General features: G+C 42.4%; 2 protein-coding genes across 2 annotated transcripts; both read left to right on the top strand.

The window, feature by feature from the left end:
- The first annotated feature begins 711 nt into the window (after window positions 1-711).
- Window positions 712-5,402, top strand: LOC125750291 (guanine nucleotide-binding protein G(I)/G(S)/G(O) subunit gamma-3-like). Its single transcript, XM_049027871.1, has 3 exons — window positions 712-939; window positions 3,198-3,297; window positions 4,099-5,402. Exons 2-3 carry the CDS (start codon window positions 3,199-3,201, stop codon window positions 4,225-4,227), a joined length of 228 nt encoding a protein of 75 aa, XP_048883828.1. The 5' UTR covers window positions 712-939; window position 3,198; the 3' UTR covers window positions 4,228-5,402.
- Window positions 5,403-6,861: 1,459 nt separating this feature from the next.
- On the top strand, window positions 6,862-16,417 carry ctsf (cathepsin F). Its single transcript, XM_049027865.1, has 14 exons — window positions 6,862-7,260; window positions 7,863-7,982; window positions 9,195-9,276; window positions 10,022-10,083; window positions 10,782-10,854; window positions 11,233-11,346; window positions 11,491-11,639; window positions 12,416-12,512; window positions 12,614-12,694; window positions 12,800-12,919; window positions 13,081-13,145; window positions 13,270-13,360; window positions 13,463-13,521; window positions 15,709-16,417. Exons 1-14 carry the CDS (start codon window positions 7,012-7,014, stop codon window positions 15,781-15,783), a joined length of 1,437 nt encoding a protein of 478 aa, XP_048883822.1. The 5' UTR covers window positions 6,862-7,011; the 3' UTR covers window positions 15,784-16,417.
- Window positions 16,418-16,659: the final 242 nt, after the last annotated feature.

The following is a 16,659-nucleotide window of genomic DNA, read 5'->3' as shown; positions in this document are numbered from 1 at the left end:
CCCAACTCGCACCGTTTCCGCTCCCTTCAACTAAGTAACGAACCTATTCACGCAGCTTTACAAATTAAACATTACACTTTGCTTTACTGGTGAACTGTGGACTATATTATATGTTTGCATAAAAATCTATAGGGAATTACCGTAGATTTATGTATCTCTTAGACACTTGCGTAATATATGTAATATAAAACATGTAATATATACATAGACAATACATATGACTCCAAAAAAAGGAAGAACCTGGAAAGAAAAGAGGTTGGGGAGAAGCACTAGTACTGTCAAAGACAAAGGGGGAGGGAGCCATGGCAGCTGTTCCCATGGTAACAGAACAGAAGGAACGGGGCATCTGATCATCCACTGAAATGCTAAAAGTATAACGCATGTTTAATGCGTTTAAGCACGTTACCAAAAGCAAATCGCATCACGCTTGACAAATGAGTGATCATTGCGTTTTGTATGTATTTATGATTGCTTTGTCTTTCTGAGATTATCTGTCTCATTTAGAAAATCTCTTTTCATTGTGACAGCTAAATAATTAATTATTTGAATCAACATGAGTTGCTACCAGGAGAAACTATTTTCAGCAAGGAGTAGTACTCAGTACCATCTACATCTTTAGTTACCCTACCATACAGACCCCAGAGATGGTATATCCCAGCCCAGCCCATTCCAAACCAGAAATTGACTATGGTGTACTTCCATATTCATCATTTGGCGCGTTCCATTAGCCAGAAAAGGGAGGTTGTGCAGCACTTGAGGCACTGCAATACAATGTAACAGAACTGCAGTGCGCTGGAGTGTATGTGAGTACTGTAACATCAGCTCTGTCTATGAGGGTGGGGTCTGGCTGAACTGGAACCTCAGGCACCGTGAGAAAAAACACCAAAGGAGCAGGAGAGCAAAGGAGAGAGGAAGCACTGGGAGAGGAAGACGACAAGGGTAAGTGGGGGGAGGGGGGAGACGACAAAAGGATTGCCTTTCATTATCTGTCTCGAACCATCCTTCCATTTCTCTTTCTGCTTCCCTTCTGTCGTACTTGATCATTTTATGCACAATTTCCCATTAAACTACACAGTGCTTCTCTAAATTTCGTCTCCCACTGTATTAATTTGTGCATTTATCAGCTCGTGTGCGATTTCAGCCATAGGGTGAGAGGTGATTTAGGATGCTTGCTCACTGGAGGTGGGCAGTGCAGATTATTGATTCAATGTGGATGTTACTCAGATAACAAGCCTATGATTTTACACCATGCTGTGCGTTTTTGTTGGCTGTAGCGTTGATCTCAGTAAGGAATCGAATGCATCTGAATGTCTATATGGTGACAGGCAAATATATATGGTATTGTGTCTCCAAACCAAAAAATATGGTGTGTACATTGGAGTGAGCACATTCTCTTACATTCAAAGTTAGATTTAGCAATTCTGAAAAGCCTGGCTAATTTTCTATGTGATGTTCTTGTGAACCAGCTTTCTTTGTCTGAATGGCACCATAAAATCGATAAAGATTGTATTCTGCAAAATGTATTTAATGTTAGAGAACAGAAGAAAATCATGTATAAGAATATTACTGTGGTACACTATGTAGATCTCAAAGTACAGACATTCACAACAGTCATGTATTCTTTGTGCATTACACCCTAATTCTATTTTAGTATTTCTCTGGAAAAAAAGGTTTTCTGGGACAGAGGGCTTTTAGTATGAAGGAAAATGACACCAAAAGAATTGTCCTTGGAGGGACAAATTGAGAAATAATGATTCAAGAACATGTTGAGCACATTTTTTCAGTGGGTCAGATTTGAACCATTCAATTCATTTGTTGCATTTGCCGAAACATTGTGAAATTGAACATTAAGCTCATTCAAATAATTTGTAGCGGACCGAGGACAGCTCAATTTAAATATAAATAAAGCAAAAGTGATCAGTGGTGAGGTACAAATCATTAACTCCTAATGCTATAATAATAATAATAATATATAATAAAGATTAATTAGGGCAGTGTTTCCCAACCCAGTCCTCAGGGACCCACAGATGGGTCACATTTTTGCTCCCTCCCAACTCCCTGCCAGACTGTCTACATTTTTGCTCCCTAGCTGGGAGGAAGCAAAAAGATGCACTGTCTGCAGGGCTCTGAGGATCCGGTTGGGAAACGTTGAATTAGAGCATCGCTTCCCTTGGTTGTTCGACTTGTGCCAAAGAAACCTGTCTGATACGACAGAAAGGGAAGATTTTAGCAACGTGACCCAATATGAGAAGTAGTACTATTCAATAAGGAGCAACTTAACAGGAGATGAATATACATTAATACCGCCTACAACATCAGAACAAACTGACAGAGAGTATGTCAGAATGGAAATGTCATTTCAATTGAATAATTTTGCATGAGTAATATTCCAGGTCGATTTGTAGAGCTGTTCCTTGTGTATTTTGCACTATAGGAAATGTTGGAACTGCATAATAATGCTTAAATTTCTCCTAAAATAATACAATACTAGGGGCGGCATGGTGGTGCAGTGGTTAGCACTGTTGCCTCACACCTCTGGGACCCAGGTTCGAGTCTCCGCCTGGATCCCATGTGTGTGGAGTTTGCATGTTCTCCCCATGTTGTCGTGGGGTTTCCTCCGGGTACTCCGGTTTACCCCCACAGTCCAAAAACATGCTGAGGCTAATTGGAGTTGCTAAATTGCCCGTAGGTGTGCATGTGTGAGTGAATGGTGTGTGAGTGAATGGTGTGTGAGTGAATGGTGTGTGAGTGAATGGTGAGTGAGTGAATGGTGTGTGAGTGTGCCCTGCGATGGGCTGCCCCCCATCCTGGGTTGTTCGCTGCCTCGTGCCCATTGCTTCCAGAATAAGCTTCAGACCCCCTGCGACCCGGTAGGACAAGCGGTTTGGAAAATGGATGGATGGATGAATACAATGCTAGGTGTGAATATGTATCTATGGTTTTGTGTGTGCTATGTGATGGGTTGGCACCCGATCCTGGGTTATTCCCTGCCTTGCACCTGTAGTTTCCAGGATAGGCTCTGAGATCCCCTCAACCCAGCATATAACAAGCCCATATAGGTACCAGATAGATGGATGGATGATACAGTGGCTAAGGAGATGGGTTTAACTTGTATTAGTTTGTTGAAAGGGGACTGATTGAACTTAAAAATACAGTTCAGGCCCATCATGTTCTTTGTGTTTGTATGTGTGTGTCAGGATGAAAGGAGACACCCCTGTGAATAGCACCATGAGTGTTGGTCAGGCCAGGAAGCTAGTGGAGCAGCTGAAGATTGAAGCCAGCATGTGTCGGATTAAGGTGAGTGTGGGGGCTCCCTGCCCCCCAGCGCCGTATCTTACTTAGCATGCTATCCCTTATAAGTTTCTATTCCTTCATCCTTCATCTGGGTCACACACTTTCCCTTCAGCCTCATTCCCAGCAGGCATTAAATAAATTAAGTGAAACACATGCAGCTCAAGCATCCATCCATTGATCTACCAACTGTTTATCAGTACAGAATCACATAACTGCTCAAGCCGTAATCCCATAAAAGGGATTTAATTGGCTCAAAAAAGTGCCTTATGACTTCACCAAAACCCTGACATTTATTTAACTGTTTATTATAAATTCACAAACAGGGTTTCCTGTTCACATGCCACTGAACCCAAAATCCTTCTATCGTTCCATAAGCTTTTACTCCGTTCAGGGTCATGGTAGGAGGCAGAAATCCTTCTGTAATAATCACAGGGCTAACGTGTAAACGCGGTACCATGGTGGTGCTGTGGTCAGCACAATTACCTTATTCCTCTGGAGACCTGAGTTCAATTCCTTACACCAGTGTGTGGCGTTTGCATGTTCTTCCCCTGTTATCATGGTGGTTTCTCTTCATTCAATGGTTTGGGATGGGGGGGGGGGGGATACAACTTAATAATTCAAATGCCTATTTTTGCGGGTGACGGACAAATGAAGCAAATTAAACACTGGAGACCACATGTCCCACCTGGTCCCTATACTTCTATACCCACAGTACAAAAAACATTTTACAAATCAGGTATTTCCCAGAATCTCAGCTCTCGCCTTCTGACAGTTCAACATACGAGTCTTTGTACCCAACTGCAGGTGTCAAAGGCTGCTGCAGACCTGATGGCATATTGTGACGCCCATGCCTGCGAAGACCCCTTCATCACCCCTGTGCCCACATCTGAGAACCCCTTCAGGGAGAAGAAGTTCTTCTGTGCTCTGCTCTGAGAGACACAGGAAGATGGCAGCACATATCTACACCAAGGAGGAGCAGCCGGATGGAAGAAGGAGGTCTGCCAGGAAGAGCATAAACATGTGTAATTACCTACAGCAGTGTTTCCCAATCCGGTTCTCGGGGACCCGCAGACGGTCCACATTTTTGCTCCCTTCTAGCTCCCTACTAGGAGCTGAGAGGGAGCAAAAATACGTGGACTGTCTGGCAAGGAGTTCGGAGGGAGCAAAAACGTGGACCGTCTGTGGGTCCCTGAGGACCGGGTTGGGGAACACTGACCTACAGTTTTGATATTTATACACTCAAAGGTCAAAATACTTTTGCCAAGTCTGATTTTAAGAATGATTTTGCCATCGTTTTTTAATCCCTAATTTTCATATATGTATTTATTTAAAATTGGTCAGTATTAATGGACACAGGGAGGAGAGCAAAGAACAGAAAAAACAAGCACTATGAACTCAAAGTATAATTTGCCACTTTTACAAGTGAAACAGTATTTTTGCCTTGATAACGTCATTGGATTAGTTTGAGATTTACTAGGCCTGAGAGGTCGAACTTTATTTGAATAAAATCGGAATTGTAAAAATATTTACATAATCAACAGCTAAAGTCTACTTCCTGTACCAGCACATCACGATATTTACAGTGATTGGTACTGGGACTGCCAGATTTATATCTATCATGACAACAATATTTAATTATTACAAATTCGGTCAGAGCGTCTGATACAATGTGTATTACAACCCTAACCATGCATTTACCCATTGATATCTATATCTACCTTCCTGGAAGGTAGACTTTTATACCAGTCTTTTAACTGTTAAATATACTGCTCTTTAATTTACCACTTAAATACGACACAGAATGAAAAATGGGGAAATACACATTTTATCATCTATCTTTAGCCTAATGTTGAAATTGTGAAAATTTTTTCCACAAATGCAATATGTATCCAAGAGAAGCAGCAATTTACACTTTGAGACACAAATGTACACATGGTTAAACAGTGAGAAAGCGGATGAGGTGAATTGTCATAGCCGTGTGTGCTTGTGTATAAATTGTGGAAGAGATGGCCCTGAAAAAGCGTGACAGTGTGTGTCTGTGTGCAAAATCTGAGGGCATGGATTGTATAAAAAATCTCAATAAAGGCCCCTGTCACCATTTTCTTGTGTCAGCTTGTGGAGAACAATTGACTTCTGTGTTGCTTTTGTAAATGTAGAAACAACTGATGAGACAAGATGTAACTGCGGGATTGCCAAAAGCCTACATATTAAAGAATCAGTAAAAGAAAAAGATGACATTTACTTAGTATTTGAAACATGTAAAATGTAAAATTTGATAAATATATGCAAATCTATAGGTGTTTATACCACTTACCGTCAGCTACTGTACAAAAACAGCCCAGCACATACCATCAACTTAAGACCAAAATTCTGGGTTAATTGCCTAGCATGGCTGTCTTCAGTACATGTTTTGGAGTTATTCCTTTCGAAAGCAAAGGCACTTTTAAATATGGTATCTCAGGTAACATTTAATATCAGGCTTCCAAGTCTGTCTGAGCTGCCCTCTAGGTGCAGACGGCACTTACCTCATGTGCTTCTATACGATCAGCAATGGGCAGGCGTTTGCGTAGAGTAGAGACGAGTATTACCATGCTAGACCACTATTACGCTTCAATTTGTAATTCCCCTCAATTTATTTCGAAAGACCAGACTTCCATCATCATAAGACACATTACAACCTGTAGCATTCAGCATAGAAGGAAATACACAGCTTCCATTTGCTTGGCGAAACCCAGCTATTTGGTAGTTTGCACAGACACCGACACATCGTGACAATTATTTCCATGGTATTGTTGCCTGTTTCACAAACAGACATCCAGAGACCATTACGATACTTATAATGGTAACCAGTTGTGCAACTCTTGCATTAACAAAGCAAGCAGAGTAATTACAAGTTATGCTGAATGGTGCGTACACTGGTCAAAAGCAAATATCATACTTAGAAATTCAGAAAAAAATACAAACCCGGAAAAGATCATTCTACATAAACAATCGTTACAACGTAACTTGTAGCACGCAGAAAATTGCCCCAAAACATTGAAACGTCGCTAAATACGAAAAGTTTAGTCAAGTTTGCAGAACAGACAGACAGTTAAATGTACGGTGTCAACATTCGCAGTGTCTAGGCCTGATAGGGTAAGTGATGCTAATCTGGATTTATATGTAAAAATAGTATATAATAAAATTCTATTTACTAAAGTAATCTTGTAAAATATATACACAGTTACAGCGTTCTGTAATACACTATAATAAAACTGTGATTTTAAAATTTCCTGTGTAGCTAATTTCTTTTTTTCCCAGTGAAATGATTAATGGCAGGGCAGAAGAATGTTAACTTACATTCTACAATTATTTTAATTTCTTTTTTTATATATTTGAGTACCAGACTTAAGCACCTAACAGGTAAAAGACATAGGACCCCGGTTTAATGTGTAAAATGAATGGAAAAAAAATAATATTTTGGTCTTAGCAATGGAGTGCACAAACAATTTATATTGTGGGAAGCGCCATCTTAATTCGCTTAAATCCCCGGGACAAATGGGAGGTGACGTCATGCCCCCTCCCAACCCCAAAAGCATGTCAAAACAAACAAGGCGCCGCAGCCGTCAGTCGGGGTCGGACCCAGTCAGAAGTGGGCAGATCGCTTAAATTGCAGATCAGAAACCCACTGCTGACTAATCTCTCGTTCCTTTTATTTCTGTCAACGGAGTTGCCAAGATGGAACGGAAAAAGCTGCGCGTTTGCTCCATCACATGCTTTATAATGCTGATTTCTAATGCTTTAGTTATGGCCCGTGATGGGTCTCCGGAGCACGGTGTTACCGGATCACCCGGTCAGCCGGTTCGTTTGCCGGATTCCGACCCCGGTTTGCAGAAGGCAGTAAGGTTTGCCGAGGGCCGGTACAACATGGGATCCAACGCAATCTATCTGCGCAGAGTTATAAAGATCATCTCCGCCCGTAAACAGGTATTTTTCAGCTATTAAGAAATAAACCAAGTAGGAATTTTGACAGTCACCCACATGCCTTCATAAATCAGTATTAAACTTACTAAATGTTATGCATTGTTCGCTCATTTAACTGTGAATAATTAAAAGGCAGTTAAATGTAAAGTGTTCGTTGCGTATCGAGCGTGTTATTATCCCTGTTTGTCATCTTCAGGAGCACATTACGATACACCCCGCTTAATACAAATAAAATACTTTTTAATCGAGATGGTTCTTCATTAGCTCAGTTCTCGCAAACGTTGCAATTTGCATTTTATGTAACATTGTACGTGGATTTGATATTGGATCGCGAGTGTTATAACAATATTTGCTAATAATGCTTTAAATTCTGTCTAAATATATTATGTTTTATATATAGTACAAGCTGTATAAGATTTCTAAAATCTGAATTGCCTGTTGAATGTGGTTATTAGAAACTGATATTACCCCCACTGACAGCAGCAACGCAGTGCAAGATAATAACGGCGTAGTTTCCCTACGATCGTACCTTGTAACGGAGCTTTAGCGTAACGTACGTGTAGGATTTGGATGTCTGGGAACGACGGTGTGTTTGTCTGCTACAGCTGGTGAAGGGGGTGAAATACAGCATTGTGGCCGAGCTGGGGAACACTCTGTGTAAGAAGTCGGAGGTCTTGACTGACTCAGCCGTTTGTGACTTCCATGCTGAGCCCAACAAACTGAAGGTGAGACAATTGTGGGGACCCTTCTTACTTATGCCGGCACACATACCAACCCAGCTGCTGGTATCTCGGTTTAATGACATTTATATAAAAACGCATTTTTTAAATGCCATTTTTGATGGGATATAGAGGGCTTTCACATGCTCCAGGTGCTTGGTTATCTTATTGGTTAAATAACAAAAATGTACGTTTTCTTTAAGCTATGAAGAATGTATTCTAGTATGTCAGTTACTTTTTATGGTAATATTAAATATTTTAAGTGTGTCCTTGGAATTGCTATCCACCCTGTCATATTGGGGTAACTGGCCCTTTAAGAAACTGACCTTTGACATCAATCACGTCACTATTTTTATACTGTCAATGGAGTGAGCGCAACTCCTGCAAGCTCAGTGCTTATTGCTATTTTTCCTGGCTTTCCTCATATCTTGCCTGTGGTTGGCTGTGGTTTAGTGTAACACATCCATCCTGGCCTTCTGCCGTATCCTCGTCCCCGCCACTATACTTCCTTTGCAGGATGGAGGAGCCTCTTACCTGGTCCCAAAGGCACCCTGTACTAATAATGCCCCATATATGATTTACAAACTGAAGAGTATGAGCTTCTCACTCAGCCTGTCATCAGGTTTTTTTGTCTGTCTTCCTCCAAGTCTGACATCGTTTGTCGTTCAGCGTCTGGTCAGCGTTTAACACGTCACCATGGCTGAGCGATAAAGGCAAGCGCTTTTCCACTTGAGGAGATGGATGTTTGATGTTTTCAGAACTTGGGCAACATATAAGAACGTTTCAAGAACATCTTAAGGCTGAGCCAGTTGTGTTTCCGCTTTTGTCTGGATGCTCGTCAGATTAATCACAAGCTTTTTATCACATGGACCAGATCATCTGACTAAAAGTCTCTCAGGCACATGATTTCAGGCCAACATGTAATAACTCCTCATCCCAGATCATATGTATTTGCGTCAGTTTCTTTCAGTTCATTTTTACAGTGCAGAAATCTACCTAACGCCATAGGTTCCACAGTTTAAAAAAGGTGAGTGATTTAAATCAGCTTCCTTCACTCACCTGGTATATGTTCAGGATTCTAGTCCATATTCTTTTGGTGACATTTCTTTTGGAGATTTTTCTGCCCTAAATTTAAATGCTTTTCCCCATCATTAAAATAATGAATGATGATAATTCTCTGTTCATGTCTTCATGATTCTGTGATTCTGCCCATCCCAGACGGAGGTGTGTTCGTTCGAGATTTGGGACCTGCCATGGTTCAGCACGACCACTCTTCTCAAGCAGAAATGCCAGCCAGATGGTGAGTGTGACCCGGTCTGTGCTGCAATGGAGTGTCTGTACTGCTGCGTAGTTAGAATTATAGCCCTATCTTCTGTGACATGGTGAGGTCACCTTGTAACACAATTCTTATTGGCTCCCTACCTGCAAGGATCTGTCTGTAGAATACAAGACAGGGGCAGAACATGTAGGGCAAGCTGACCAATCAGAGCACACTGAGCTCATCGGGGGTGGGGCTTAAAACTTTAACAGTGAGTTTCAGGTGCGTGCAGTGGTTAGCATTGTCACCTCACACCTCTAGGACCCAGGTTCGAGTCTCTGCCAGGGTTCCGTGTGTGGAGTTTGCATGTTTTCTACGTGTCGTTAAGGGGATTCCTCTGCATACTCCTGTGTCCCCCCCACAGTCCAAAAACATGCTGATGCTAATTGGAGTTACGAAATTGCCTGTAGGTGTGCCTGTGTGAGTGAATGGTGTGTGAGTGTGCCCTGTGACGGGTTCGCACCCTGTGATGGGTTGGCACCCAGTCCTGGGTTGCTCCCTGCCTTGTGCCCATAGGCTCCAGACCCCCTGCAACCCTGAATAGGATAAGCGGTGTTGGAAAATGGGTGGGTGGATGACGCATGTAAATCTGTCCTAGTAGACCCCCGAAATAAAATCATGAACTGTGAAAATGAGGATAAGAGGGCTGCTTTAGTAGACCTCCAGTGTTATTGTAGGCTGGGTGATTAAGCTGAACTAGTATGGGTGCCATTCATGTTTTCTCTAGCTCCCGACACCGAGAACAGCCAGATTGATGCTGGGGCTCTCTCACCCAGTGCCCATGACAAGGTAAAAGGAAACCAGTATATCTGCCTGCTATTGGCACCTGATATACAGACTCGCCCCAGGTTGAGATGGTCCGTGTAACAATATTTTGACTTTACTATGGGTAAACGTTTTTCACTTTCAGTACATTATTTAATAAATACCATGAGATTTTTAACATTTTCTTATAAAACAGGCTTTGTGTTAATGATTTTGGCCAATTGTAGACTAATGTAAGTGTTCTAAGCATGTTTAAGGTAGGCCAGGCTATGACGTTTGTTAGGTTAGGTGTAGTGTGTTGGAATGCATTTTTGCCTTCCGATATTTTCACCTTACAATAGCTTTATCAGAGCGCAACCCTGTCATAACCTGGGGGAGAGGCTGTAGCTCACGCTTGTTTGTTGTAGATCTTATCCATGTTTATTCACCCGATAGTGCTAGTAGTTCAACACCAGGATTGTGAACTTGCATTCCTGTGTGTGTCTGTTTTCACATACATTCTCTATACTTCAGTTAGTGACTCAATTTTGCAGTTTGCATTTGACTGCCGTTGACTGAGGCCCTCTGCAGGTTGTATCTCACCTTATGCCCTGCGCATTCAGTATAGGCTCCTAAATCACTGCAGGGTTCCCATGATAAACACTTGCTGAAGGTGAAACTTACAGATGGATGTTCGGCGACATCGTGCTTTTCTCTCCTTCATGTGCTTTTTGTTGTCGCAGAAATCTGTGGCGCTGTTGTCCGAGTTTAAAGAGTTTGCAGCCAAATACAACCGCAGTTACAGCAGCCAGGAAGGTGAGAGGAGGCACTGAAGTTCATTTCTTTATTGGCCGTCAAATGTTTAGCATTATATTTGACAATTGCTGTGGTTTATGTGTAAAATATGTAGGTGTTGAGTCACAATATGCGGGTGAACAAAACACTGCATGTAAACTTCAGCACCAGTGGCCAGTTTAATGGTCATTTATGTTGCATGGGCCACATATCCTCAGAGTTTGTGTGAAAGGTTAGATGTTCAGTCACGGCATATAAAACTTTGGCCTTGTTATGTCACACGGTGGCTCAGTGAATGAATCCTTCTGTGTATGTGTCATGCGGATCGGAGCCGCGTACCGAAGGCTGAGTCAGCGAAACGCCACAGGTCCTGTAACACTGGTTTTCTCACCTTGACAGAGGCTGACAAGCGGCTGCGCATTTTCCAGAAAAATATGAAGACTGCACAGACCCTGCAGTCGTTGGACCAAGGATCAGCAGAGTATGGGGTCACCAAATTCAGTGACCTCACAGGTGTGCATTCATGCACATATGTCTGTTTCAATTAAAAGCTACTACTTTTCATGCTTGTTTGCAAGCATGTTACTGATTTCATTAATCCTGGAGTTTCCCCCGACATTTTAAATGTGTCCTATGGGTCTCTATTTCTGTACATAGAGGATGAGTTTCGGTCACTGTACCTAAATCCTCTCCTGAGCCAGTGGAGTCTCCAGCGGCCCATGAAACCAGCACCGCCAGCCAACAGTGCGGCACCACCCAGCTGGGACTGGAGAGAGCATGGGGCCATTAGCCCAGTCAAGAACCAGGTGACAGGAAGCAGACGAACATATGAACACAGTTATTAATATCTGCTGGTCCAGTTTCCCAACCTGTAGATAGTCTACTGGGAGATGGAAAGGAGCATAAATGTGGACTGTCTGGCAGGAAATTAGGAGGGAGCAAAAATGTGGAATGTTTGAGGGTCTCCAAGGACCAGGTTGGGAAGCACTGATCTAACCTGCAGATTTAGCTGACTGATTGCTCCATTATCACACTAGATTAGATGTACATTATACATTGAATTATATTACACCAGGTATCCCCCGTTTTTCCAAAGTTTACTCTACGCCACTTCGGATTTACGAAAGACCTAAATCAGTACCTGTTTTCGGTAACCAGTCGAAATCCAAAGAGGATTTGGACTTGCAGTCCTCTTCGTTCGTATGTCTGAAAGTTTGCAAGTTGAAAGTCCGTAAGCAGCGGAGCATCTGTATTGTATAATTTCATCCTCTTTCTTACGTAAGAAAGCTCAGCAGGTTAGGTCTCTGTCTCTGTGATCAGAAGGTATTTGTTCAAATCCCTGAGTCAGCAGAATGATTTTGCCGTTGAGTCCTTGAGCGAGGCCATTAACCCCCAGTTGTTTTAGGGACCGTCTGACCCCGCCTTCTCAAAAATGTATGACTTTGGAGAGGGGCATCTGCTGAATAAATAAACTTTAAAATAAATTGTAAATGTGGTTTCGATCACCTGGTGTTGTACATGGGATTAATATTGGGTGTATGGTGTACCATAATCCAATGCTGTACTTATGGTTGTGTGACAGGGCTTTTGTGGTTCATGCTGGGCTTTCTCAGTCACCGGGAACATCGAGGGTCAGTGGTTTCTAAAGAAAGGCAAACTGCTCTCCTTGTCTGAGCAAGGTGAGCATCTTAATGTCCGTCTCCTCTGTCATGCCGTCCTTTTGATCGTGGAGGACCCCCAAAATAATCAGCAAGTTTCACTTCGTGTGTCTCTCCGACAGAACTGGTAGACTGCGACCGCCTGGATCAGGCGTGTGGGGGTGGGCTCCCCTCGAATGCTTATGACGCCATCGAGAAGCTGGGTAGGAGGAAGTCAGGTGGCGGAGGACTGGAGAGGAGCAGACACAAAAAACGTGAAAGGTTGTCCAGCTGTTTTCTCCAACCCCCATGTGTGCTACTGATTTCAGGAGGCCTGGAGACTGAAATCGACTACAGCTACATCGGACACAAGCAGAGCTGCGGGTTTTCCTCTGGGAAAGTGGCGGCCTACATTAATGGTTCCGTTGAGCTGCCCAAGGATGAAAACGGTGAGAAGCTTTGGAAGATTAGTTCAAGTGTGGGGAAAATGGAGATGTGAGGGAGAAGGGAGAAGATCAGGCGGCTGGAATGAGCGTGCGTTTGATTGTCACATTCTGTTCAGTTCTGTAACTGTTGGCGAAAGATGAAGTTGCCTCGTTTGTACATGCAGAAATTGCAGCATGGCTGGCAGAAAATGGTCCAGTTTCCGTCGCTCTCAATGCTTTCGCAATGCAGGTAAGTTCTCTGGCTCCGCCCCTGTAGGGAGCACAGCCTACATCCTTTCCCATCATCCCTGACTCCGCTCATGATTGTGTTTCCCTCATCTTCTGTTTTTCACTGCTTCCCTGTCATCCTTCAGTTCTACCGCAGAGGAGTGTCTCGACCCATGAAGATCTTCTGTAACCCCTGGATGATTGATCATGCTGTTCTGCTTGTGGGATACGGAGAACGTGAGCCTTACACACTTTAGTATCTTTCTGGGGTCCATCTGTGTGTAGCGTACAAATATGCAATGACCTTCAACCTCCATTGTTTTCCCCTCTTGTGTGCAGGTAAGGGAATCCCATTTTGGGCCATTAAAAACAGCTGGGGTGAAGATTATGGAGAGCAGGTGGGAAATGCTATTCTGTCAAATGGCCACACACACGTGGTTATGCATGTATAGTAGGGATGTAACGAAACACTCACGATTTGATATGATTCACGATTCTGAGTTCACGATTTTCTCACGATTTTTTAGCAGAATGAGCTGCAGACAAATTTATCCAAAATATTCATTTATTTATATTTCTAAACTGCGCAAAACGTGTCCTTTTTTAACAGTCCAACTGAAATTGAATAAAATACTGATCGAAATAAGTAAATAAAATAAATCTTCCAATAAATAACCTAAGGCTTGCGTGTGCCGCTTTTTAGCGTGGTTTACCCTTTTAATAATCTTCGCTCAGCTCACTGTGGTGCTGGTGGACATGCTGAAGCATGTTTCTTGTGCTATTTGTGTATATTATCAGTCTTTTACAGTGTTTGCATGCAGTTTATGTCTTGTCTGTGCTTTTCTCGCTATTATTGTTTGCGATTACCGGAAAGGTAAAATGCTGCCACACCGAAAATAAAAGATCTTGCGCACAATGGGCTCGGACGGGAACCAACCCCGGGCAGACACCAACACACCGCAGGGCGCACACACTCACACAACTGCAGGGCCAATTTAAACTCACCAATCAGCCTATCCTGCACGCTTTTGGACCGTGGGAGGAAACCGGAGCCCCTGGCGAAAACGGAAAGCGTGCAAACTCCACACAGAAAGGGCCCGGGACCGAAAGCAGGACCTTCTTGCTGTGAGGCAGCAGCGCTAACCACCGCGCCACCCGGCCGCGTGTCCTCAATTTCAAATTCGCTCGCCATCTCGCATTCGATCAAAACCAAAAACTGATGTCCGACGTCGACGTGAATACGCGGTGACATCCGACGTCGAACTGACGCATCAATTTTTAACCGATTCGTGATTCATCGTTATGTGCTTAATGTATAGCCATCTGGTCTGAGGTAGAGGTTGATCGTGAGCAGGTACTGGATAAAGCGTTGAACGTCGGATGGACGGATAACCATAGTAAACCGTAGTTCTCTGAGAATTATGTCCAAATGATGTTCCCACCTCATAGTCACATTCAGCAAGGTTGTTTGCTAAAACTATTGGTCCCTAATGAGTCATCTTGTCACATGCAGATGTGTCATAAGCTCATAACAAGTCTGTAGTTATTAAGAAACTAAGTGAGGAAATTCTGTTGCCCTGAATAATTTCCTGAAAAAGTCACCCAAGTAGCAATAGTGTGCAGACATAGGACTCTCTTGCAAGCCATAGTAAAACATTTCAGATGGTAGTTTGCATCTGAAAACCGATGTAATGACTATATTAGTAGAATCGTTGAAACTATGCCCCATTAGCTCATTTTCAGACTCAACACATTTCATTATTGTTTTATTTTTACATTAGTATATTGTTAGGGTAAATTGCCCATAGGTGTGCATGTGTGAGTGAATGGTGTGTGAGTGTGCCCTGTGATGGGCTGGCCCCCCATCCTGGGTTGTTCCCTGCCTCGTGCCCATTGCTTCTGGGATAGGCTCCGGACCCCCCCGACCCAGTAGGATAAGAGGTTTGGAAAATGGATGGATGGATGGATATTGTTAGGGTTGCTCGATTTATGGCAAAAATAATAATCATGATTATTTAACACAGTTACTCATTGGGGTGACATGGGGGTGCATCTTTGGGACCTGGGTTCAAATCGACACCAGGTTTCCCTACACAGTCCAAAAACATGCTGAGACTGATTGAAGTTACCAAATTGCATGAGTGACTGGTGTGTGAGTGACTGGTGTGTGAGTGACTGGTGTGTGAGTGACTGGTTTGTGAGTGTGCCCAGTGATGGGTTGGTGCCTCATCCTGGGTTGTTCCCTGTCTGAATAGGATAAGTATTTTCAGAAAATGGATGGATTACTCATTCACTTCTGAAATATCTAGCATTTATTAACATTTTTTTTTTTAAATAATCTTTTTAACAGTGGATTTCCTTGAACTGAGAAACACATAAAAAAGGGGTCTGCTGGATTTATAACGAGAAAATGAGCATAATTACGAAACGAAATGTGGCACAATAATCACTTTGTCTGGATTATTTTGTTTTGATAATTGCTTGGAAGCCAAAATCTCTTTGAAATTCATTTAATTGCCCAGCCCTGTGTATTATCGTTGCTCTGTTAATGTGTTCAATTTGTAACACTCATCTCTGCTTTGCAGGGCTATTACTACCTCTACAGGGGCTCCAGGCTCTGCGGGATAAACAGGATGTGTTCCTCGGCTGTGGTGAACTGAATGTTCATCCGTGACAGTGCAGCGTCTACTGAGTAGCATTGGAGAGGATATTCCCACCCCACCACCATAACACAACATGGAGACAGAATAGCTGTTAAATGAAACGCACCAAAATTAAAAGTGGTCAAAGGAAATATCAAACTGATTAAAAAAAAAAAAATGGGGAAAATATTATTTCATTTTGCTATAAAGTTCCTTCACTATTTTGTGATTTGTTTTAAATAGACGTTTATCAGGATATTATTCCGCAGGTGAAAGGTCACATTAGATAGCAACTTTACATAGTGTATTTTGATTTTAGCATTTGCTGTAACAAATTAGATTTAATCTTTGTCACATTTAATCTTAAGGTGTGGAGGTTTTTACAGATGGGTGCAGTGTAACATCGGCAGCCATATGCTAGAATTACTTCCTGAGATAATCACATGCTTTTCCATTAATGTGTTGATTCTCATTGATTTCTCTCTGTAATGGCTGGACCAGTGATATAGCATAGCTCATTCTGGATTTCAGTAAAAATGCAATTTGATAGGACTTAGGGAATTATTTTGGATATTCATGTGATATGCATTAAGGGTGTATCAGTCATTTTAGCTGGAAAAACATGGAATAAAAAAACTTGCATTTTCCTCCATTACTGTGTTGCTATTGGGTTTTTTTGAGTAGTTAAATAACCTGACAATTATAATAAAAACTAAACTACATAATCTGTGTAGTAGCCAGAGGTGGAGAGTCCAGGTCCAGTAAGTAAAAATCCAGACCAAGGTTTTGTTTCAACCAGTCAGTGGCGCATGAGGAGTCACAGACTTTTCAACTGGTCGGCCACAACAAAATCTTGGTCTGGATTTGTACTTACTAGACCTGGACTCTCCACCT

Source organism: Brienomyrus brachyistius, chromosome 10, assembly GCF_023856365.1.
Source record: "Brienomyrus brachyistius isolate T26 chromosome 10, BBRACH_0.4, whole genome shotgun sequence".
NCBI classification, from domain to species: domain Eukaryota; kingdom Metazoa; phylum Chordata; class Actinopteri; order Osteoglossiformes; family Mormyridae; genus Brienomyrus; species Brienomyrus brachyistius.
This window is presented reverse-complemented; position numbering and strand designations above follow the sequence as displayed.

Bases quoted from the DNA above. Each gene is read 5' to 3' on its own strand.
- ctsf (XM_049027865.1), top strand. From the start codon at position 7,012: ATGGAACGGAAAAAGCTGCGCGTTTGCTCCATCACATGCTTTATAATG. The intron at 10,855-11,232 runs GTGAGAGGAGGC...TCACCTTGACAG, and splicing joins CAGTTACAGCAGCCAGGAAG to AGGCTGACAAGCGGCTGCGC. The intron at 12,513-12,613 runs GTGAGCATCTTA...TCTCTCCGACAG, and splicing joins GCTCTCCTTGTCTGAGCAAG to AACTGGTAGACTGCGACCGC.
- LOC125750291 (XM_049027871.1), top strand. From the start codon at position 3,199: ATGAAAGGAGACACCCCTGTGAATAGCACCATGAGTGTTGGTCAGGCC. The intron at 3,298-4,098 runs GTGAGTGTGGGG...ACCCAACTGCAG, and splicing joins CCAGCATGTGTCGGATTAAG to GTGTCAAAGGCTGCTGCAGA.